At 50.1% G+C, this 22,770-nt stretch overlaps 1 protein-coding gene across 2 annotated transcripts; it reads right to left on the bottom strand.

The window, feature by feature from the left end:
• Nucleotides 1-664: 664 nt before the first annotated feature.
• Nucleotides 665-11,862, bottom strand: B3GNT9 (UDP-GlcNAc:betaGal beta-1,3-N-acetylglucosaminyltransferase 9). 2 transcript variants are annotated; one of them, XM_064160473.1, is made up of 2 exons: nt 11,670-11,862; nt 665-2,149 (listed from the first exon to the last, which is right to left on the bottom strand). In XM_064160473.1, exons 1-2 carry the CDS (start codon nt 11,762-11,764, stop codon nt 853-855), a joined length of 1,392 nt encoding a protein of 463 aa, XP_064016543.1. In that variant the 5' UTR covers nt 11,765-11,862; the 3' UTR covers nt 665-852. The 2 variants fall into 2 exon arrangements, 1 of the variants encoding a protein (XP_064016543.1); XR_010306095.1 differs by lacking the exon at nt 665-2,149 and adding an exon at nt 3,636-3,744 and having other exon boundaries at nt 11,670-11,750.
• Between the last annotated feature and the right edge of the window lie 10,908 nt (nt 11,863-22,770).

Below are 22,770 nucleotides of genomic sequence, written 5' to 3'. Positions count from 1 at the left end.
AATCCAAGTCAGGGTGACAAGTTGACAACAATTCCTGTGCTCCTTGATGACATGAGAGTTGGATAATAGTTGAACTTGATGATGAACTTGGGTTGGGACTCTTCAGCTTGGAGAAGGGAAGGCTTCGAGGAGACCTTGGAGTGGCCTTCCTGTATCTGAAGGGGGCTACAGGGAAGCTGGGCAGTGACTAGTGACAAGGTCTTGTAATGCCAGGACAAGGAGGAATGGGTTTAAACTGGCAAAGGGGAGAGTCAGACTAGATGTTAGGAAAAGGTTTTTTGCAGTGAGGGTGGTGAGACACTGGCACAGGTTGCCCATGGAGGTTGTGGCTGCTCCCTCCCTCCCTTGAGGTGTTCAAGGCCAGGTTGGATGAGGCCTTGAGCAACCTGTTGTAGTGGGAGGTGTCCCTGCCTTTGTCAGGGCATTGGAACTGGATGATCCATGAGGTCTCTTCCAACCTAACCCATGCTATGCTCTTAGAGCTCCTTCCAACCATTGTGATTCTGTGATCTCTTACCCTCTGTCTTTTACGTCTCAGAGTGCTTCAGAATCTCCCAAGGATTACCTCTTGCAGTGTCCTTTCTTTTTCTCCACACATTGGCCCACTGAGCACTACTACATTTCTAATAAATAATAATAAATTAAAGATGCTGGTAGGGTTATTTGGACTCCTTAATGAGGAGAAAGACCTACATGGTACATGTGCAAATAGGGGATTTGGGTGAAATCCTGCAGTAATTGGTCTCATTTACAAATCTTAAGAGAAGATGATGTGCTGAAGTACTTCTAAAGTCGGTTCCATTTGGTTGCAGTGGCAGCAGGTTCCTTTCCTCAGCTGGTTTGCTGCCTGCATTATCCAGGGGGTGCTGCCTGTGTAATCTTAGCCTTCATTTGCCATTGGAAAGGCTTCTTCACCTGCTTCTTCTGAGTACAGGAAAGACGTGGGCTGTGCAGCAGGTTCCACATTAGCCAGATCTCAGCCACTTTCAGGCTGTGAACTACCATGAGGTCCTTGTAAAAACAAGGGTCAAAGGTCTGGAGGTGCGGGGCAGCGGAAGGCTTAACGATGCCGAAGGTCTTGAACCCTTCGTGCGAAGTGGGTTTGAGGTTGATCCTCTGTAGGCACATACCCAAGAAGACATCGTCGATGGGGAAGAGTTCCACCTCCCTGCACGCCCTAGAGAGCTTCCTCATGGTGCGGCTGGACAGCAGGAACCCTCCTCCTCCTGCGTAGGCTGGGTAGATGCTCAGCCCATAGATGGTCTGGGGGATGTAGTACTTGCTGGTTTGGAGGCGGATGGGGCGGGCGTTGTAGATGATGTCCCCCACAAAGAGGTCCTGGGCGGGGTCGCGCCTCCGGAGGAAGTCGACGATGTTCTCCACGTTAACGAAGACGTCGGCGTCGCCTTTGAAGATGAACTTCACGCTGTGGCAGAACTCAGCAGCCCAGTTCAGGAAGTGGATCTCCTTCAGGGTCAGGTTGAAGAAGGTGTCCATGAAGTCCCAGAGTAAAATGTCCCGGTATGCCTGGCTCTCCTGGTGGATCAGGGTCTCCCACGTTTCCAGCACTGTCCTATTCTTTGGTGTTCCCAGGAGGAACACTCGCTGGACCTGCTCCCCGTTCACCAGACCCTCCCTGCCCCAAGTCTTCCGGACAATCTCACGTCTGTCAAAGTCTTCAACTACTGATTTGATAGCAATGAGCAGAAAGGGACCTCCAGGTGTTTTCCTGCATTTCTTGGGCTGGTTGATGAGAAGATTGAAGTTCCTCTTGTCCTTGTTTAGGAGATAGAGTTTGAAGTCGAAGGCAGAATCCGTCACTGGGGCTGGAGTCGTAGTTTGGACCCTGTTGTTGGCCACTTCTTTTCGTCTAACAGTAGTTGCTTGAGGTCTGGGCACCATTGCCTGTGCTGGCCTTGGTCTCCAAGACCCTCTGGGATCAGAGACTGCTTTTGGTGCTACTGAAGGCTGCTTCTGTGTCAGCTGCTTGTTTCCTGCTGGGACCAAATGTTCCAGCTGGGAGTAGAGTAAAGAGCAAAGTGCCACCAGCAGGAAGAGCGTACAGATTGCATCCCCTTTGAGACGAACTCTCATTGTGTTTCTGGGACTGTTAAGAGCTGCGTCTGATCTGCCCAGCACCAATGTCCATCTGTAAAGAAATGCACAGGGGGTCAGCCGTGAGGAGTTGGCAGCTTTGCTGATGCATGCAAGCAAGGCTGAGCTGGAACACATTGAGGAACTGGCCCAAGGCACAAAGGTTGCAAGCCTCCTGCTGATCCTGCTGCTCTGGCTGTGTGACACCGTTAGTTAAGCCACCAAGCCATCATCCTGAACACCACTTGTGAAGCACAAGGTGAAACCAGCCCTTCCTCCCACATCCCTCTGCTCAACATGTTTGATTTCTCAAGGGGTTTGCTGCTTTGGGGAGAATGAGGTGGAAATGGTGAGTGATGCCAGCCCTCCATAAACCAGAGAATCAGAGAGTGGATTAGGTCAGAAGGGACCTTAAGGCTCATCTGATTCCAACACCTTGCCATGAGCAGAGCAGCCTCCCACTAGGTCAGGTTGCTCAAGGCCTCGTCCATCCTGGCCTTGAACACCTCCAGGGAGGGGGCAACCACAGCCTCCCTGGGCAGCATTTTCCAGTGTCTCCTCACCCTCACTAAGGAATTTCTTTCACATTTCTGGTCTAAATCTTTTCAATCCATTCCTCCTCATCCGGTCACTACAAGCCTTTAAGAATCATTTGGTTATTTTATGTTTTATATCTCCCCCTCCCAGCTTGGTAACTGTTTCTTGCTGCTTTTACCCTTTTTTGAGGCAAAATAGGGAGGCAGGGAGCTGGCTGCTGAAGGGCAGGCTTCTCCCTGGGTACACAAAGAGCCAGATCCTGCAAACCAGCCATAAGTTGTGCTCGAAAATGAGCACGTTAAGCATGCTCTCAGATGCACTCAAGGCCTTTTTGCTGCCAGTGATCTTTATAAAATATTAAACCATTATAAATAACTTCCACTAATAAGGTTAGAAGGGGCACAGATGTTTTGCCTCTGCCAGATCACAGACTCAGAACTGTTGAGGCTGGAAGAGACCTTTGAGATCATCACTTCCTGCACTCGCCTGCAGCTTGCCAATCCCACCACTACTGCCAAGCCACCACCACAAAACCACCTCCCTCAGCACCACATCCATGTGGCTTTTAAATACCTCTAAGCATGATGACTCTACCACCTCACTGGGCAGCCTGACAACCCTTTTTGGGAAGAGATTTTTCCTGAACCTCCCCTAGTGCAACTTGAGGCCATTTCCTCTTGTTCTGTCGCTTAGAATCGTAGGATCAGTCAGGGTTGGAAGGGACCACAAGGATCATCTAGTTCCAGCCCTCTGCCATGGGCAGGGACACTCTACCCTAGATCAGGCTGGCCAGAACCTCATCCAGCCTGGCCTTAAACACCTCCAGGGATGGGGCCTCCACTGCCTCCCTGGGCAACCCATTCCAGGCTCTCACCACTCTCGTGCTGAAGAACTTCCTCCTCACTTGTTGCATGTGAGAAGACACCAAAACAATCCTAGCTGGTAAGCAAGAGGCGGGCAAATAAATCCCACCAGGCAGAAGCAAAGCAGAGTCTGATGTTAGGAATGCTTTATTCAAGTGTGAGAGGTGAGGCTGCCTTTTGAAATACAAAATTTGGTTTCTGGCTTACACTTTTCCTGGAGATCTTCTGTCTCATTTGCCCAGTTCTTCAGCTGCAAACAAACAAACAAAACCAATCATGAAGGAGGGGGAAGAAGCAGAAAGCAGCACATAACCATACTTGGGGGAAGGAGCTGGTCCAGCATCTGCAGCAAATACAGCTTCTCTGATCACCACTGTCCCCACAGCAGCTCAAAAATGGGGCACCTCAAATCCTGGTGTTCAGTTTTGGGGCCCCTCATTACAGGAAAGGCATTGAGCAGGTCCAGAGAAGGACAGCAAAGCTCATGAAAGGTCTGGAGCACAAATCTTGTGTGGAGTGTCTGAAGGAACAGGCGTTGCTTATTTTTGAGGTCTCCCCTCAGCCTTCTCCTTGCCCTCAACAACTCCCTGAAAGGAGGTTGCAGTGAAGTGGGGTTGGGCTCTTCTCCCTAGTATCAGGTGATGGAAGGAGAGGAAATGGCCTGACATTGTGCCAGGGGAGAATTAGGTTGGAGAGGAGAAAAAAAAATCTTTGCTGCAGGAGTGGTCAGGGATTGGCACAGGCTGCCCAGGGGGGTGGTGGAGTCCCCCTGCCTGGAGGTGTTGAAGAAACGTGTGGCCATGGCACTGTGGGACAGGGTTTAGTGGCCATGGTGGGGTTGGGTTGACAGTTGGACTGGATGATCTGTGGTTTTTATGCTCTTAAGCTTCCTTTGGCAGTATTACAGCTGTCTTGAATCAGCCAAGATCATCTCACCCATCTTGCTCTTATGCCCATCAGGAGCAAGAAGTTTTGCTGGGTGCTATTGAGGTACCAAAATCCAAGGACCCTGTCTCAAAAAGCACTAAAGAACTAAACCTGAGGCTTTTTTTTTTCCTCCTTGTCTTGTGATGGGTTGGGCTTTATTGATAGGGCTGTGTGCCAGGTTGGACTGGATGATCTTGGAGGTCTCTTCCAACCTGGTTGTTTCTGTGATTCTATTGAGGTGCTGCTTGGCTTTGTGCAGTCTTCACAGCGAGTGGGAGATGTGAAGCCTGTGGGATGGATCCTGATAGAGTTGGGATGTTTCTGTATCTCTTTACAAAGTCTCATCTCTTTCCCTGTTCTGATAGCAGATTTTTATCCTTCCCCCCATTTTCTATGCAAAAATTTGCTCTTATTTCAGTTGCCAGGCTGCAGATGGTAATTAAGGAGCTGGATAAACGTCCTGGCTCTTTCCTCTGTTTAATTTTATCAGTGAGGGTTTGGGATGAAACATGTGTGTGTGACAAAACTCATCCTTTCCATGACTTACAGATCTATCCTGCCAGCATCTCAGGATCTGGCAATAGGCACCCTTGAAAAAGCCAACAAAAACCTTGAATGGTTACAAGCCTGGGCTGATAGCCAGGATTTTCTTCTGTCTTGTCATTTACTGAAAGAAAAGGCCCTGAAATAGCCATTTTTATGCTGAAATAAAAGAGTTCAGTGCCAAATATAGACATCTAGCTTTCAGAAGAAGTTGTCAGTCTCCTCTCACGAAATTATATAGGTTTGGGTTTGTTTTCAGTCTTGGCTAGATATTTCCTTCTGAAATTCCCTGCTTTTAAAGGAAAACCCTGGACTGCTTTGGCAGGAGGGGCTGGACTAGCTGATCTCCAGAGCTCCCTTCCTACCCCTACGATTCTGTGGTTGTTATGCAGGTGTTGAGGTCTATCCATGGATGTCAGTGTGGGAAAAGCTGTTCTGTTCCTGAAATCAGAGGGATTTATGGTTCTGGCAGACACTCCAGCTCGTCCTAGAGCCAGAAAAGATTATCCAACCACCTCAGCACCAGGGGGAATATAAAAATTACAGGGCTATCAAAGTGAGCAGGAAATATCTGATGCCAAACAAAAGAGATGTGAACACAGCAAAGTGTTTCTTATGGCGGGTTCTTGCTGTACATCCACCTCCAGGGTGGACATTCTCAGGCTTTGTGTGCACAGAATCACAGAAATGTTCAGGCTGGAACCCCCCGCTCAGGGTCACCAAGTCCAACCAATATCCCTACTCTACAAGGTTCAGCCTAATCCATACTCCCAAGCACCACATCCCAATGACTTTTAAGCACATCCAGGGTTGGGGACTCAGCTATCTGCCTAAGCAGCACGCTGAGAGGGATGTCCAGCTGGGGTTGTAAAACTGCTGTGTCACTCAGTGCCTTGGGAAATCACAGAATCAACCAGGCTGGAAGAGCCCTCCAAGCTCATCCAAGCCAACCTAGCACCCAGCCCTAGCCAGTCAGCCAGACCATGGCACTAAGTGCCCCAGCCAGCCTTGGCCTCAACACCTCCAGGCATGGCCAGTCCACCACCTCTCTGGGCAGCCCATTCCAATGCCAATCACTCTCTCTGACAACAGCTTCCTCCTAACAGCCAGCCCAGACCTGCCCTGGCACAACTTGAGGCTCTGTCCCCTTGTTCTGCTGCTGCTTGCCTGGCAGCAGAGCCCAACCCCACCTGGCTACAGCCTCCCTGCAGGCAGCTGCAGGCAGCAATGAGCTCTGCCCTGAGCCTCCTCTTCTGCAGGCTGCACCCCCCCAGCTCCCTCAGCCTCTCCTCTCAGGGCTGTGCTCCAGGCCCCTCACAGCTTTGTCGCCCTCCTGTGGACACCTTCCAGTACTGCAACTTCTCTCTACAATTGAGGAGCCCAGAACTGGACTCAAGGTGTGGCCTGACCTTGAATGTGGGCTTGGCTGCCAGGGCTGCCTCCTCTGTTCTCCAAGTGTGGAGAAATGGGAAATGGTCCCTCTTTGGCTATCTGAGGATAGCTGCAGCAGGGATCTGGAGTCCAGCTCAAGCAGGACTGAATGGGATGGTGCAGTGTGCCCCAGCAGTGGGATAAAGGAGGACTTGGGGAAGGTTGGGAGTGTCTTATGCTGAGCTGCGAGCACCAGCAGTGTTAGAGGATTGAGCTGGCCTGTCACAGGAGGCTGAGAGGTCTCATATTATTGAAGTGGAAACCTGGGGAGCCTGTACAAGGGGAACATGCTGGAAGGACCAAGGGTCCAGAGCCTGCATGACCTGAGAAGCAAGAAAATGCTCGAAAGCTGGAAACAGCCAGAGCTGGGCACGGCACCCTGGTGAGCATCCAGGCAGGGAATCTGAGCTGCACTGCTGCACACTCGGGCAGAGGGCCCAGTCCTCTGCCTGGCTTTCATTGAGTTTAGAAGAGGATTCTGAAATATGGCCAAGGAGAGCTGCAGTAAGAGCAGCTAAATGGTGATTTTAAAGTTGCCATTCCTCTATTCTCAGCTGAATGACAGAAAGCCTTGAGCTCATCCTGGAAACTTCCTTCTTTTGCAGCAGCCATCACGTCCTCCATCACTTGGCACTTGTGCCCACTTGGGCCCAGGTGGGGAGCAGCCTCTGGATCCTGTCCCTGAATTCAGTTAAGAAGCCTTGGAAATTCCAGCCTGTTGCTTTGTGCCTTGAAGAGTGGTTTATCAACCCATCCAGTCTGGGAAAAGCAGCTGCAGGAGCGAGGCAAGCTGGGAATGTGGAACTCTGAGCAAGCTGGTAAAAACCACAGCCAGGAGCCCTGCTGCACACTCATCTCAGCCTGGCTTACAGGAGCATCCCTCCTCACCATGTACAGCAGAACAACTGGCTGCATAGGAAGCATTTCCAGCTCTTCCTCTCATTCCTGAAGCTGTCACTGGTAGGTTTGAGCTAGGCGATGGAGGGGCTGTGTACCTGGTGAGGTTATGCAGTATGTGCTGCTGTGGCTGCTGCTGGAGATGGCTTAGCTGTTTCTCTGTGAATTGAGCTAAAGAAAGCATTGGGGATCCAGCTGCAGTAGGTTCAGTGAGGTTGTTTTGAATCCTCAGGGGGCTTTGGAAAATTTTGGGGGGTGGTGATGCCTTGAGGCAAAGCTTGAAGCCTTGGATATTTGCCTTTCGTGTTGATTGAAGGCATTTCATGAGAACAAAGTTGGGTTTTAACACCAAGTGCTGGAAACTGAGCTCTAGGCTCTGGCCCACAGGGTGCATGTGCCCCTCTCCCACCTCGTTCCCAGCAGTTTTCCCACTGGGATTCACTCAACAAGAACAAATCAAGCTCCCAGGCCCTTCATCACCTTGTGCTGCTGTTCCTCTGCCTCCTTTTGCTGATGCTGCTCGAGAACCAGCCACTAGCAGAAGCACCACAACCTGTGCCCACCTTGCAGCCACGGACAAATTAGCTTCACCTCACTTAGACCAGGGTGCTGACAGCAGGCAGCCTGCACCACCTGAAGCTCTGGTGACTACATCTTCCAAACAAGCCTCACTTGGTCCCTGCTCTTTGAACTGTTAGAGCCAGTCCAGAGGAGAGCCACAAAGATTCTCAGAGGGCTGCAGCAGCTCTGCTATGGGGACAGGGTACAAGAGTTGGGGCTCTGCAGCCTGGAGAAGAGAAGGCTTCAAGGAGACCTTAGAAAGGCCTTCCAGTATCTGAAGGGGGCTACAGGAAGGCTGGGGAGGGACTATTGACAAGGTCTTGTAATGCCAGGACAAGGGGGAATGGGTTTGAACTGGCAGAGGGGAGATTGAAACTGGCTGTTAGGAAAGGGTTCTTTGCAGTGAGGGTGGTGAGACACTGGCACAGGTTGCCCATGGAGGTTGTGGCTGCTCCCTGCCTGGAGGTGTTCAAGGCCAGGTTGGATGAGGCCTTGAGCGACCTGTTGTAGTGAGAGGTGTCCCTGCCTATGGCAGGGGGTTGGAACTGGATGAGCTTTGATGTCCCTTCTAGCTTAAGCCATTCTATGACTCTATCCTCCAAGTCCCAGGAGAGTGTTTTGACTTCTGTGTCCACACCAGTTTAGCTTGAATGTGTTGCTGGGCAAGCAGACACGAGCAGCACTCCCTTTGTCTGGAGATCTCTTGTTTTGCTCTCTCCACGCTGCTTTGTGCTGCTGTCCTTCTCTTACCTTCACAGAGGACCCTCAAGCAAAGGTTCCAAACCCTTAGCTGAGTTATCTTGGTGTGAGTCCTGTGCAGGCAGAGTCTCATCTTTGGTTTTGTATCTCATGGATGTCCTTGAGGTGCCCACAGGGCAAAGGTTCGTTTGGCCCCACATAGGAAACAGTGCACGAAGCAGCTTAGGTTTCACTGTTTGAGCAGAGTTTGTAGTGTTTAAAGGGGGGGAAAAAACAGCTCTGTGTGTTGGGGCAGGGGAAGAAGACCTCTTTCACTTCTGTCATGAGTTTTCCTCCATGGTTTCATTTTTTTGGTGTTGGTTTGGGTGTTTTTTTTTTAACTCATTGATTGTTTTTCCCCCAGGCAAAGTTAATGACCTCGAAGCTGCTGCTCCAGGTGGTTTTGGTGCCTTTCTGCGTGGCAGGGTGTTGGGGAAGAGGTCTCACGTGGAACAAAGGGATTACAAAGCCATGTCTGAACAATTTGATCTTGACTAGAAGTACAAGGCTGGCTGGAATACAAGAGACACTCCTCAGCACATTGGTTCGTGCAAAGCTCTAGAAACATGAAGTAATTGAAGCAGTCGCTAAGCTGCCTTATCAGAAGAGTCCATCTCAGCCAGCTTGGAACCCTCCACATCTATAAACACACTGGGAGCAGGCTGTAGGATTTCATTAGCTGAATGTCCTGAGAGCTTTCCCAGCAGATGGGATTGTGAGTTGGAGCCAAACAGAGAGACAGAGGCTCAAAGTCAGTGCTCAGCTGCACTGAGCTGCTGGATGGTGCCATTGTCACAGCAGCGCTCCTGCCCGCAGCGCAGCATCACCAGCATGGTGTCACTGCTTCCATTGCATTGCAGCACCTGGATGCAAAAGTTCTGCTGGCTGAAACTGTGCAAACAGGTTACAAAAATGCAGGCTCAGCTCCAAAAACCATTTCCAGCTTTCCTGTCTGAGCTGCTTTCCAGGCCAGTGCAAACGAGTGGATGTGATCCATACTGTTAGAGGACAGAGCACTTTCTTTTTCTCTCTGCTTGCCCTAGTCCTCAAATATGTGGATTCATCAGCTGTCCAACTGGTCCTGTTTTACTGCAGCCTCCCTTGCTGGCACTGCCAGCCTTGCCTTTGCAATGCCAGTCACGCCCTAGCTGCTTGCAAATGGTCACTGCAGTTGCCTCCTTTGAGCTTTCACCCCAGCTGCTGAAGCTTTTATGCAACAATGCAAACTGAAGCACAGAGGAACTGCAAAGCTGCTGGTCAAAGGCTGGAGGTGGGTGTTAAGATGTCTGCTCTCATGTACAAGTGGCTCAGAAAGAGCTTAGACCACCCACAGAACCAGAGAACTGCTGAGGCTGGAAGAAACCTTTGAGATCATCCTATCCAACCACTCACCTGGAGCTCACAACCTCACAGCCACTGCTAAGCTGCTACCACTAAACTACATCACTCAGCACCACATCAGTCTTTTAAATACCTCCAGGGATGGTGACTCCACCACCTGCCTGAGCAGCCTATTCCAGCACTTGACAATCCTTTCTGTGAAGAAATGTTTCCTAATATCCAGCCTGAGCCTCCCCTGGGTCTACTTGAGGCCATTTTCTCTCACTCGGTCTCTTGTTGCATGTAAGAAGAGACCGACCCCCACCTCGCTCAAACCTTCTTTTGAGGGAGTTGTAGAGGGCAGTGAGATTCCCATCGAGGAACTGCCTGGCACCATGGCAGAAGGCAAGTGAGAGCTCTGCATGAGAACCCTGATGGCTCTTTGCAGCCCTGTCTGCCTGCTCCACCGTCTCCATGACCTCTGGGAAATGCTGGCTGCCGGCACCGCTCCTCCTGTCACCCTGCAGACCTGCTGGTGAGTCACTTGTGCAGATGTGGCAGGGTTTGGGGCTTGCAGTTCTGCTGTGTTTGAGCAGTGCAGGTTGTGTGCCTGATCTTGTAGGGTGCGATGTGCCACGGGGGCAGTCTCTGTGTGGGATCGTGCCAGGCATGCCGTGGCAAGATCCAGCAAGCAGGGAAGGCTCCAGTTCCCCCGAAGTACAGCAGCAGGTCTCTAATGAGAGCATTCAGCTGCCAACAAGGTAGCAGAAGGTACCTTCTACAGGCTCAGCAGCCTCCAGAGGTACTTCCCTAAATTCAGGAGCAGTCTTAGGTGTAAGTGGGGTGGTTTTTCAGACCTATGGAGAGCTCAGCAGCTCAGCTTACACCCTGAGTGCTTCAGGTAGACAGGCCCTTCTGGAGCAGCAAAGCGCAGGGTGAGGAACCTGCCCTCCCCCCTCTTGCAAACTCATTTCCCCTGCCCCCAGGAGGGAGAGTAAAGCTTTGCAGGCTCACGAAGGGGTAAGAAACAGCCCCACCAAAACAACCACCCTCTTTCCCAGCCCTTCCCAGCACTCACTGCCTCTGGTGATGTACCCTAAATCCCAGCAGCTCCAGTGCATGAGCATGAATGCGTTGCTGCACCCCAGCACGGACAGCACCGGGACTACCTAGTGACTCACCCCACTAAATGCCAGGTGGCACCCATTGCTGAGCTTAATCCAAAGATGCCCCAAAGCTATTACAAAACGTGGTCAGAAGCTGCCCATTTTGCTGGTTATATTTTTCCTGCCTGCCTGTGACACTGGGGAGTGTGAAAATTCCCATGTTTTGCTCTAAGCATTCCCTAGCGTGACATGGAGATGGGGGGAGAGCTTCGTGTCCTGTTGCTGCCGAGGAATGGCTGGTGACTGGAACATGTTTGTGCCTGGGAGGAAGCTCTGTCTCTGGAGGCACAATCTAAAGAAGCCCCAGATTTGCTGCTGGAAAATCAACCTCAAACACTCTCCCCCACCAGAAAGTTCTTTGGAAAGTAAAGGGTGAAGCAGACGTAGCAGGACTGTTCAGAGCCTGTAGCCAAACCGCTGCGTGTTAACCGTTGCAGCTCAGGGTGCTGCGCTTAAGGACGCTGCAAGAAGAAGGCAGAAAGAAAAGCTGCAGGCTGGAGGAGAAGGGAAGCAGCAGGGACAGTCTCCACTTCAGGCTGCTTGCTGCCTGAGCCTCCCCAGCCCACCCTGATCAAACAGAGCAGATACTTACATCCCATTCGAGAGCGCCGATCCTGCGTCCCCTCGCTTGTGTCCCAACAGCAGGCTGCCAAGGAGGCACATCTGGATGTGGTTATGGATAGACATTCCTCAGCCTTGGAGTGAAACCGAGGAAGCCCTGGCTGAGCACAGCACCCTCACGCTCCCACCTTCCAGGCCCTTCTCATGCCCACGGCCAGCCCAGCCTCCCCACGCTCCCCTGCCCACCGGGGCAGCACGCCTGTGCCAGCGGGCTCCGAGGCCGGGCAGCAGCTCCTGCTTGCTCCAGCCTGCTGGAAGGAGCCACAGCACCAAGGGAAGCAGCTGGGTCTGCTTCCCAGAGCCTCACACGTGACCGAGCGGAGGGCTGGGGAGCACAGATGGCCTCCAGCATCCCACAGCTCCCAGCGCTGCCTGCACCCCACGGCACAGGGCCAGCAGCACACAATGCTAGGGACTGGAAAGGACCTCTGCAGAGCAAAGCCCCAGCCCCCTGCCGGAGCAGGACCACCTGGGGCAGGTCACACAGGAAGGCATCCAGATGGGCCTTCAAAGTCTCTAGAGAAAGAGAGGGGCCAAAGGCAGGCTGGAAGCCCCCAGCCCCAAAACAGCTCTGCTGTTACACCAGCTAAAAATGACAACCACCAAAACAATTACATTTTTGATGTTGATTTTGTTTTGCTGGGACACTTTCACTAGGACAGGTACCCCTTTTTTAAATGTGTCTAATTTAGCTTGTTTTTAAATTATCCCTTTGTGATTATTTACTTCTAGCGAGGCTCAAAACTAGGTCGGCTTCAGCTCAGAAGGGAACACCAAAAACACACTTGGGAGTTGGTTTGTTCTTTTCCTTCCCTGGCAGGGAGGAGGCAGAAGCTGAAAAGTGTGGAAGTTGAAGATAGATGTAAGGTTCCCTCCCAAACCACTGAACAAAACACACCAACCCCCCTTTTCTTCTTCATTGCTCCCCCCTCTTTCTTCTTCATTGCTCCCCCCTCTTTCTTCTTCATTGCTTCCCCCACTTTCTTCTTCATTACTTCCCCCCCCTTTTCTTCTTCATTGCTCCCCCCTCTTTCTTCTTCATTGCTTCCCCCCTCTTTCTTCTTCATTACTTTCCCCCCTCTTTCTTCTTCATTGCTTCCCCCCTCTTTCTTCTTCTTTGCTTCCCCCCCTTTCTTCTTCATTACTTTCCCCCCCCTTTCTTCTTCATTACTTTCCCCCCTCTTTCTTCTTCATTGCTTCCCCCCACTTTCTTCTTCATTGCTTCCCCCCCTTTCTTCTTCATTGCTTTCCCCCCTTTCTTCTTCATTACTTTCCCCCCTCTTTCTTCTTCATTGCTCCCCCCTCTTTCTTCTTCATTGCTTCCCCCCTCTTTCTTCTTCATTGCTTCCCCCCTCTTTCTTCTTCATTACTTCCCCCCCTTTCTTCTTCATTACTTTCCCCCCCTTTCTTCTTCATTACTTTCCCCCCTCTTTCTTCTTCATTGCTCCCCCCTCTTTCTTCTTCATTGCTTCCCCCCTCTTTCTTCTTCATTGCTTCCCCCCTCTTTCTTCTTCATTACTTTCCCCCCCTTTCTTCTTCATTACTTTCCCCCCTCTTTCTTCTTCATTGCTTCCCCCCTCTTTCTTCTTCTTTGCTTCCCCCCCTTTCTTCTTCATTACTTTCCCCCCCCTTTCTTCTTCATTACTTTCCCCCCACTTTCTTCTTCATTGCTTCCCCCCACTTTCTTCTTCATTGCTTCCCCCCTTTCTTCTTCATTGCTTCCCCCCTACTTTCTTCTTCATTGCTTCCCCCCCTTTCTTCTTCATTACTTTCCCCCCTACTTTCTTCTTCATTGCTTCCTCCCCCTTTCTTCTTCATTGCTTCCCCCCCCTTTCTTCTTCATTGCTTCCCCCCCCTTTCTTCTTCATTGCTTTCCCCCCCCTTTCTTCTTCATTGCTTTCCCCCCACTTTCTTCTTCATTGCTTTCCCCCCACTTTCTTCTTCATTGCTTTCCCCTTCACTTTCTTCTTCATTGCTTCCCCCCCCTTTCTTCTTCATTGCTTCCCCCCCTCTTCTTCTTCATTGCTTTCCCCCCCTTTCTTCTTCATTGCTTTCCTCCCACTTTCTTCTTCATTGCTTTCCCCTCCACTTTCTTCTTCATTGCTTTCCCCCCCCCTTCTTCTTCATTGCTTTCCCCCCCCCTTTCTTCTTCATTGCTTCCCCCCCCCTTTCTTCTTCATTGCTTCCCCCCCCCTTTCTTCTTCATTGCTTTCCCCCCCCTTTCTTCTTCATTGCTTTCCCCCCCCTTTCTTCTTCATTGCTTTCCCCCCCTTTCTTCTTCATTGCTTTCCCCCCCCTTTCTTCTTCATTGCTTTCCCCCCACTTTCTTCTTCATTGCTTTCCCCCCACTTTCTTCTTCATTGCTTTCCCCTTCACTTTCTTCTTCATTGCTTCCCCCCCTTTCTTCTTCATTGCTTCCCCCCCCTTCTACTTCATTGCTTCCCCCCCTCTTCTTCTTCATTGCTTTCCCCCCCTTTCTTCTTCATTGCTTTCCTCCCACTTTCTTCTTCATTGCTTTCCCCTCCACTTTCTTCTTCATTGCTTTCCTCCCACTTTCTTCTTCATTGCTTTCCCCCCCCCTTTCTTCTTCATTGCTTCCCCCCCCCTTTCTTCTTCATTGCTTCCCCCCCCCTTTCTTCTTCATTGCTTCCCCCCCCCTTTCTTCTTCATTGCTTTCCCCCCCCCTTTCTTCTTCATTGCTTTCCCCCCCCTTTCTTCTTCATTGCTTTCCCCCCCACGTTCTTCTTCATTGTTTTCCCCCCCACTTTCTTCTTCATTGCTTTCCCCCCCACTTTCTTCTTCATTGCTTTCCCCCCCACTTTCTTCTTCATTGCTTTCCCCCCCACTTTCTTCTTCATTGCTTTCCCCCCCACTTTCTTCTTCATTGCTTCCCCCCCCTTTCTCCTCCTTCTCCTTCTTGCTTTACCCCTTCTTCTCTTTCTTGCTTTCCTCCTGCCTTTCTCCTCCTTCTCCTTCTTGCTTCCCCCCTCCTTCTCCTCCTTCTTCTTACTTTCCCCCCCCTTCTCCTCCTTCTTCTTACTTTCCCCCCCCTTCTCCTCCTTCTTCTTACTTTCCCCCCCTTCTCCTCCTTCTTCTTACTTTCCCCCCCCTTCTCCTCCTTCTTCTTACTTTCCCCCTCCTCCTCCTCCTTCTTCTTACTTTCCCCCTCCTTCTCCTCCTTCTTCTTACTTTCCCCCTCCTTCTCCTCCTTCTTCTTACTTTCCCCCTCCTTCTCCTCCTTCTTCTTACTTTCCCCCTCCTTCTCCTCCTTCTTCTTACTTTCCCCCTCCTTCTCCTCCTTCTTCTTACTTTCCCCCTCCTTCTCCTCCTTCTTCTTACTTTCCCCCTCCTTCTCCTCCTTCTTCTTACTTTCCCCCTCCTTCTCCTCCTTCTTCTTACTTTCCCCCTCCTTCTCCTCCTTCTTCTTACTTTCCCCCTCCTTCTCCTCCTTCTTCTTACTTTCCCCCTCCTTCTCCTCCTTCTTCTTACTTTCCCCCTCCTTCTCCTCCTTCTTCTTACTTTCCCCCTCCTTCTCCTCCTTCTTCTTACTTTCCCCCTCCTTCTCCTCCTTCTCCTTCTTGCTTCCTTCCCCCTTTTCCACTTCTTCATCTCCACCCCTCTTTCTTCTCCTTTTTAATTTGACTGACTTCAAAACAAACCAGCATCTAAGCTGCCCTCAGCAGCAACCTGCCAGCAGCCATGGCTTTTCCTATCTCTGGCTTGGTCTCTGCTACAAAGAGAAGGATCCTTTTTCCTGTAACAGAGACCAAAGGTCTGGAGGGTGCCCCCCTTGTATCCCAAGTTTTTCATTTACAGTGAACTTGTCCTAAAAAGGGGATTTGCTCTACTCTGTTTTCACAAACATTCCACTGTTTTTCAAACATGAAGCAGAAAGATAAAAAAAGTTCTTTTGGTGACTGCCTCTGAGTTGAGGTTTTTTTGTTGTTGTATTTTCAGTTGCAGACGTTTTGCTTTGTTGAACACAATGTCACCATGAGAAGCTGTCTCACGGGTGAGTTCCTGCTGAGCAACCTTCAGGCCCTGCATTTGGTTGTTCCAGGCTGGGAAAGCCCTTTGCTGGTGATCTTCAGCTGTCTGAAACAGCAGGTCCTGGCTGAATGGTGCAGCTGACTGGAAGCCTTGTCCCGTAGATGTTACTTCAGTGCCACGTGTTCCCTGTGCCAGCCCAAGGTACTTACATTCTCCTTCTCTGTAGCAGCACTCTGGGTTATTTTTCATCCTTTCTGCATAAGGAGGCAGGTGACAGAATCACAGAAACGTTCAGGTTGGCAAAGCCCCTCAAGATCACCAAGTCCAACCCACATCCCTACTCTGCAAGGTTCACCTTAAACCATATCCCAAATCACCACATCCAGACGACTTTTAAACACACCCAGGGTTGGTGACTCCACCACCTCCCTGGTCAGGCACTGGAATGTGCTGCCCACTCTTGCTGGGAAAAAATTGTTCCTAATCTCCAATCCAAAACCTACCCAGTCACAGCTTGAGGCCATCCCCTCTTGTTCTATCACTATTTACCTGTGACAAGATGCCAGCACCAACCTCTCCACAACGATGATTGTCACAAAGGCAAAGAGCAGACCTTGGCTTACAAGGTCTGGCCATGGAACAGGAGAGACCACTCCCCAAAACCATGGGGGACTCTCAGCAGGTATTTATTTTCACCACTACCTGAAGGGAGGCTGTAGCCAGGTGGGGTTGGGCTCTTCTGTCAGGCAAAGAGCAACAAAAGAAGGAGACAGAGTCTCAAGTTGTGCCAGGGGAGGTCTAGGCTGGATGTTGGGAGGAAGTTCCTGCCAGAGAGACTGATTGGCATTGGAATGGGCTGCCCAGGGAAGTGGTGGAGTTGTTGTCCCTAGAGGTGTTGAAGCAAAGCCTGGATGGGGCACTTTGTACCATGGTCTGGTTGATTGGACAGGACTGGGTGCTAGGTTGGACTGGATGAGCTTGGAGGTCTCTTCCAACCTGGTTGATTCTATGATCCTGTGATCCACAGGTTTTGGGATCTGCTACCCTTTTTGCTTGCCTCCCACCAGGGTGACAGTGAAAGCAGAGGCTTTTATTGCTGTGTGGTGCCTCCATTAATGCCATGGCTTGGAGAGTCATGTGGGGAGCTTGGGAGGTGGAGGAGCTTACTTCATGGTGGTTGTGCCACCTGTACTGATGCACAGTTGACTCATTATTTGCACTGCCAGCAAAGCAGTCTGTCCTGTGGCATGTCACTGTCTTACAGGATTGGGTCAGTGATGTCAGTAACCTTCATCAACAGGTAACCTTGTTGTCCCTGGGTTGGTGTGTTGGCACATGTGCCAGAAGTCCTTCCACCCACTGCAGAGCAGAGCTCTGCTGCCCATCACTGCAGGCACCAAGCCATGTGGTTGGGAATACAGCTTTGTGGTGAGTAATGAAGGGCAGACCTTGTGATTTTTAAGCACTGTCTGAGATTTAAGTTGACTCAGGGTGAAATAATGCTCTGGTCGAGTTCAGAAAGAGCTTCCTTCCTCAAGTTCAGCTGTCAGGTCAGCCAGTGGCTTCCTGCACAAAGCCTCTCAATGTCCAAGCTGCTTAGCTCCCCCACTAGGGAGCAGGCAGCCTTGGGAGAAAGCTTACTCAGAGAGAGGCACTGCCCCATGGAAGTGATGCAGGGCAGGGTGGATGAGGCTCTGAGCAAGCTGGCCTAGTCCATCTGGGCATGGACTGCAGAGGGATTGGACTAGATGATCTTTAAGGTCCTTACAGACCCAAACCATTCTGTGATGATGCTATGATTGTAGTGATGCTGTGACCTCAGAGAAGTCCCACTGAAAGAAACTGGGGTAGCTCTACCAGGTGCCAGGTTTTGGACAAACCTCCTTTTCTGGCCACGTTTGCTTAAAGGCTCATCAGAGCAGTAACTGGAACCTGGCAGATGTGGTGCCTGAGCTTGGGTTTGACTTAAAAATCAGAGCCACTAACTTGCAGGTTTTGCCTTGGCATGTTTGTAGAGATGTGTGACATTGGGCAGGACCCTCCTGTGCATCCAGACACCTTAGCTGGGTGCTCCTCTGAGCACTGGCAACAGCCAGAACTTCTCTGACTGCCTTTCCTGCTAGTGCATGAAATGTTTCAAATCAAAGTCTCTGAGGCACTGTTCATCAAAAGTAGGTATTTGTTTATTAAGAAGACTGGGGGGGGAGAAAGACCAAAGTGCTTTTTCTTATAAAAGACAAGTTGAATGTCCCAGACCTGAGTCCAAGGCTGCAGATGGACAATCCAGCTCTGATGCTGAACATCAAGGAAATCTGGCATTAGAAGGTCAGCAAGGGACTTAACCACACAACTCCTGCAGGCTTCAGTTAGAGATGTATGGCTAGATCCCTCCAGTGGCTTTAACATTCAGTCTGGAGAAGAAAAGGATGCAATTTCTCATGTCAAGCCTTAAGTTGCCTGGTGCATCTCACCAATTCCAAGCTCCAATACAGGGGTTAGACCAAAGAAACCCTCTTGGCTTCTACTCTGCTATCTCCTTGGTTTAAGATGTCCAATACCAGAGTTTCACAACTGTACCAGAACACTGAGTTCAACTAAATCTGCACTTAAAGGGAACTGGAGACTCCTTCTTGCTGTACATGCTCACTTCTGGCTTCAGTCTGTGGACAGCTGCAGGGCTGTGACTTTTAGGTGGCTCTATGGTACCTTTTGTAATCAGAGTGGAAGGAGTTGCCCTCAGCTCTAAGCCTACACATTTTTGGCCTTGTTTTCCATATGTTGACAGTGTTATAAGCACACTGTGGTTTTTGCCTCAGCTTCCCCCAGGTTTTGAAAGAGTCCTGAGACTTCCCAGCTATGAAACTCCAGCCAACTGCTTGACTTGGAGGTTCTTGTTTTCTCATGAAGCTCCATCAACTGCAGTGCTGTGACATCAGCATCCTATTTGGCATTAAAAGTAGCAGAGATGCTCTTCAGTGGTGGGGCTGAAGGTGAAAATGGAAGCCTGGGAAGTGCTGCTGTGAGCTGTCAACATTCATTTTTCATTTGCCTTCCTGTGAAAGTGTGGAAGAAAACTTGAGGGTTTCTTTAAGGTCCAGCTCATGACTTTTAGGTACTTGGGATCAATAATTCTGAACCCTTCCCTTTTTTTTGGGGGGTGGGGTGTCAGATACTGTTGGAACTTATTGATAGCTCTTTGCTTCAGATAGGAGAGACTGTGAGGAAAGGATGAGATATTTGGGGCTGTTCAGTGTAGAGAAGGTTCTGGGGAGATCTCATTTTGGCCTCTCAATACTTAAAGGGAGTTTATAAGAAAGGTGGAGACAGACTTCTCAGTGGAGCCTGCTGCAACAGGACAAGGGGTGATGGTACTAAACTAGAAAGGGGGGAGATTCAGACTAGATTTGAAGAAGCCTTTTTTTATGGTGAGGGTTAGAAACACTGGCACAGGCTGCTCAGAGAGGTGGTAGATGTCCCATCCCTGGCATCATTAACCATGTGGGGTGGGGCTCTGGGCAACCTGGTCTAGTTGTGGGTGCCCCTGCTGTGACTGCAAGGTGTATGTGTGTGTGGACTAGGTGGCCTTTACAGGTCCCTTCCAACTCAAAACTCTTCTATGACTCTCTAAACTGCTTCACTGTAGGCAGCTGTGGCAAGTGAGAACTGCTAGAAGAGGGCACTTCCTCTGTCTGCTGTGAAGGTGCATCATCATCTTCAGCAGGGCAATTCATTGATGGTGCATTTTTTAAGCAGCACCTAAGAGGTTAGCCTCTCACTGACTCTGCCCTCCAGAACAAGTTGATGTCCTCCATTATAACAGTTTTGTATCAGGACATACCCTCAGGTTTAATTCTATCAGTTGCCTTACATCAGAGTGTATCTGGTGAGCAGTTGGGACTTTCACTCTCTTCTGTCATTATCCCTTTGAAGGCTGCAGCTCAACTATGCCAAAACAAACAATGCAAACTGGCCTTTGGATGCATTTCTACTTTTGTTTTGGCAATTCCTTTTGGCAGACTGAAAGGATCCTCCTCCAAACCTGGAACATTGCTAAACTTACAAAAACAACCTGCACCACCACAAAAAAAACCCCAACCGCTCTTGGATCCCTTCCTCTAAGTACATTTGGGCCTGGGTTTTGCTGGTTGCTTTGTTTGGTCAGTTTCAATTTCTATGTGCAACTGTTGCATGTTTGACTCTGAAACACCCTTACCCTCTTCCAAATATTCTTTCTTTCAGGTGCATCTCAATAGATAGAGTAGAGCTGTTATGGGATAAGGGCCGAATTTAGCAGCAGCACTGCCCATGGTTTATCTCACACACCAGGTGTGAGCTCATTGGTATAAGAAGCAGTAAGGAAGTGTCACCTGCATGTCATGGCTGCCACTAACTTTGCACAACCAAGGGAAAAAGCACAAGGGTGCTCTTTGTTCAACAGTGTAGCAGCCAGGCAATCACCAGGGGTGCTTACTCTACCCCTTGGGCTGGTACTTAGCACCCCAACATCCAGCTCTGCCTGAGCTAAACAAGCAGCTGTAACTTCTTCAGCAAATTTCTGCTGTTCTTTACTCTGAGGGCTTCTTCCTTCCCTGTAGGATTTGATGAGTCTATGATTTGAGTTCCTTTGCACACTGGTGTAAAACCACTGTGAGATCATCTGGGTAAAGCAGAAGTCAATTCAGAGTGAAGTCCCAGCCAAGTGCAAATCAATGCACATGAGCCAAGTACTCATAATCCAACTGATTTGCCTCATCCTCATGTGTCCTAAGGTGTCTGTGAAAATTGTCTCTGTCTGTTTGTACCAGATCACACTAAAAGATCCTCCTCTTTTAGCAGGAAGAAGTCTACTTGAGACCAGAATACAGTTTTCACTGCATCTGCTGCTGCTGACCAGTTATGGGAAAATAAAGCATGAAACAGCCACTGCTACAGTCCCAAACCATGCCATGTGCTCAAGAGAATTCCACCATGGAATATTACTGGAAAGCTCTTTTGAGTCTCTGCAATGAAGGCACCTGTGAATGCTCTTAAAGATGCTGATGTTCCAGAAAGGTTGCCAGGAGCTCCAGCACTTAACAGCCCCTCCGAGGGGGAATCTGTGAGTAAAAGGAAATACCTCTGCCAGCTACTGGCAGAGAAGTTAAATGCACAAGGTTTGCATTAAGAAAGGAAAAACCATAAACATTCAGTCATGGCAGCAAAGAAGGTTTTTGGGCTTGAAGTAGATGCAGATCAAGAAACCTTTCTCATTGTGAACATTAACAGAGGCTCTAGAAGCCAGCAGCTCTCACTACTGAGTGGCTGCCTTCTGCCTGCACATGAAGGCTGTGCAGAGAAGCAGCTGCTCTGGGGGCTCAGACATGCTCATTACAGAGGGTCAGCAGCTGTGCATGTGACTTGGTTTCCTAAAGAAAACCCAAACCCAGGGATTTTTGCAGACTCAAGAGCAAACTCTCTTGTGGTTAAGGTAATTTTCCAGCTTCTGATTATTGGTTGGGTTTTATTTGTTTTAAATACCATTTGCCAGGTGGGTCCTCAGCTGGATCCTGGCAGGAAAGCTAAATGTTTTGAAGTATGGTTCCACAGCAGCCTAAACTCACTAATGTCAGCATCACTGTGCTGGTCCCAGAAGCACAGCTGTCAGAGAGGTTACTCTTTGGGAAGAGCATTGGCACTTCTCTAGAGGAAAGGACAGGACATGGAGCAGGCATGGACAAGATGAGACTGAACAGGCACTGATGTGGAATGGCTTCATAAAATTCCATGAAGCCACAGTCTTTGTAGAGCTGATGCCTGCACACACTCCTGCTTCCTTTGCAGGACACAGAAACAGTCACAGCCTGAAAGCTTTCTCTCCATCCTTAACCCCCTCCATTTCCTTTCCCCTCTGTGTACATAACCTTGGGGATTCAAATTCTGCATTAGAAAAAGAAGGATTCTCCAGGCTTACACTGAGGAACGAGATGCTCAGCCCACCTGAGGCATGTAGACCCCTCCTGGGTCCATCTAAATGCTGCCCATCCAGGTCTTCAGTTCGCTGATGCTCACAGCATGCAGCTGGGCAGAAGCTAAGGGAGCAGCAGCAACCCCAGGAGCTCAGATCTGAGCTCATACCTGAGTCCCACATTGCGTTCCTCCTTACAGCTTTGACTCCAGTGAAGGATTAAGGTGAGCTGTAGTTTAAAAGGTCCCCAGGGCTTGGCTGTCTGAGAGCTGGTCCTGTCATGGCCAGCAGCCCAGTACCTGTGTGCACACCCAGGCTTTGTGTGCTGGCAGAGCCACCATCTACAGCTGAAGCAATTCCCAAAGCCCACTGGCTGTTCCCATGGATGGGCAGGCTAAAGAGGGATAGAATTAATGGAAAAGGCTGAGTGGAAACATGTGAGGAAAGTCTTGGGAGTATATAAAAGGTCATCAAGTTGTGCTTCACGCGCAAGGCACTTGTCGCTGTGTGCTTTGTTAGGGGCAAAGGTGTGAACTCTGCTCTGTGGCAGCCTGCATCAGCCACACCGGGAGACAGCACCCTTCTGGAAGCACCAGTTAGCCCTGAGGCTTGAGGGCTTTGTCTTGAAAGACATTTCCACCCTCCAGATCAGGGCAGAGATAAACCCAGGCATGGCAGCTGATGCCCGGTTGTCACACAGTGACACCAGCCCCGGGGAAAGGCTCTGTGCAGATCCCAGCTCTTGCGGGACACAATGGCGTGAGTGATCCTCTCCAGGGGAGCTCAGCAGGTTCAGATGTGAGTGAAGGCACTGGTGGCCAGCTGGTCAGAGGTGACTGCTCAGCCCTGTGGGATCTGATGCTGCCACACACCTCGGAGCAGCAGTTCCAATCCATGCTCCACATCTGACTTGCTGACTAGGAGACCTCTTTCCTTCCAGCACTGTGGTTTCCTGTTTACAGATGCAGGCTTCTGGGGCTGGTAGGAAATGTGGTCAATGCCTTATTTGCCACCATGGTCCAGAAACAATTGAGAAGGGTTCTCTGAATTTGTGTTTGTCCATATGGCTTGTTCAGTGCCTGAAATTTGTTCTCCAGCAGCAATCTTGTGCCTGGTGGAATACTGTGACTGTCCCAGG

The sequence above is a fragment of the Pogoniulus pusillus genome, chromosome 20 (assembly GCF_015220805.1).
Source record: "Pogoniulus pusillus isolate bPogPus1 chromosome 20, bPogPus1.pri, whole genome shotgun sequence".
NCBI lineage: Eukaryota > Metazoa > Chordata > Aves > Piciformes > Lybiidae > Pogoniulus > Pogoniulus pusillus.
This window is presented reverse-complemented; position numbering and strand designations above follow the sequence as displayed.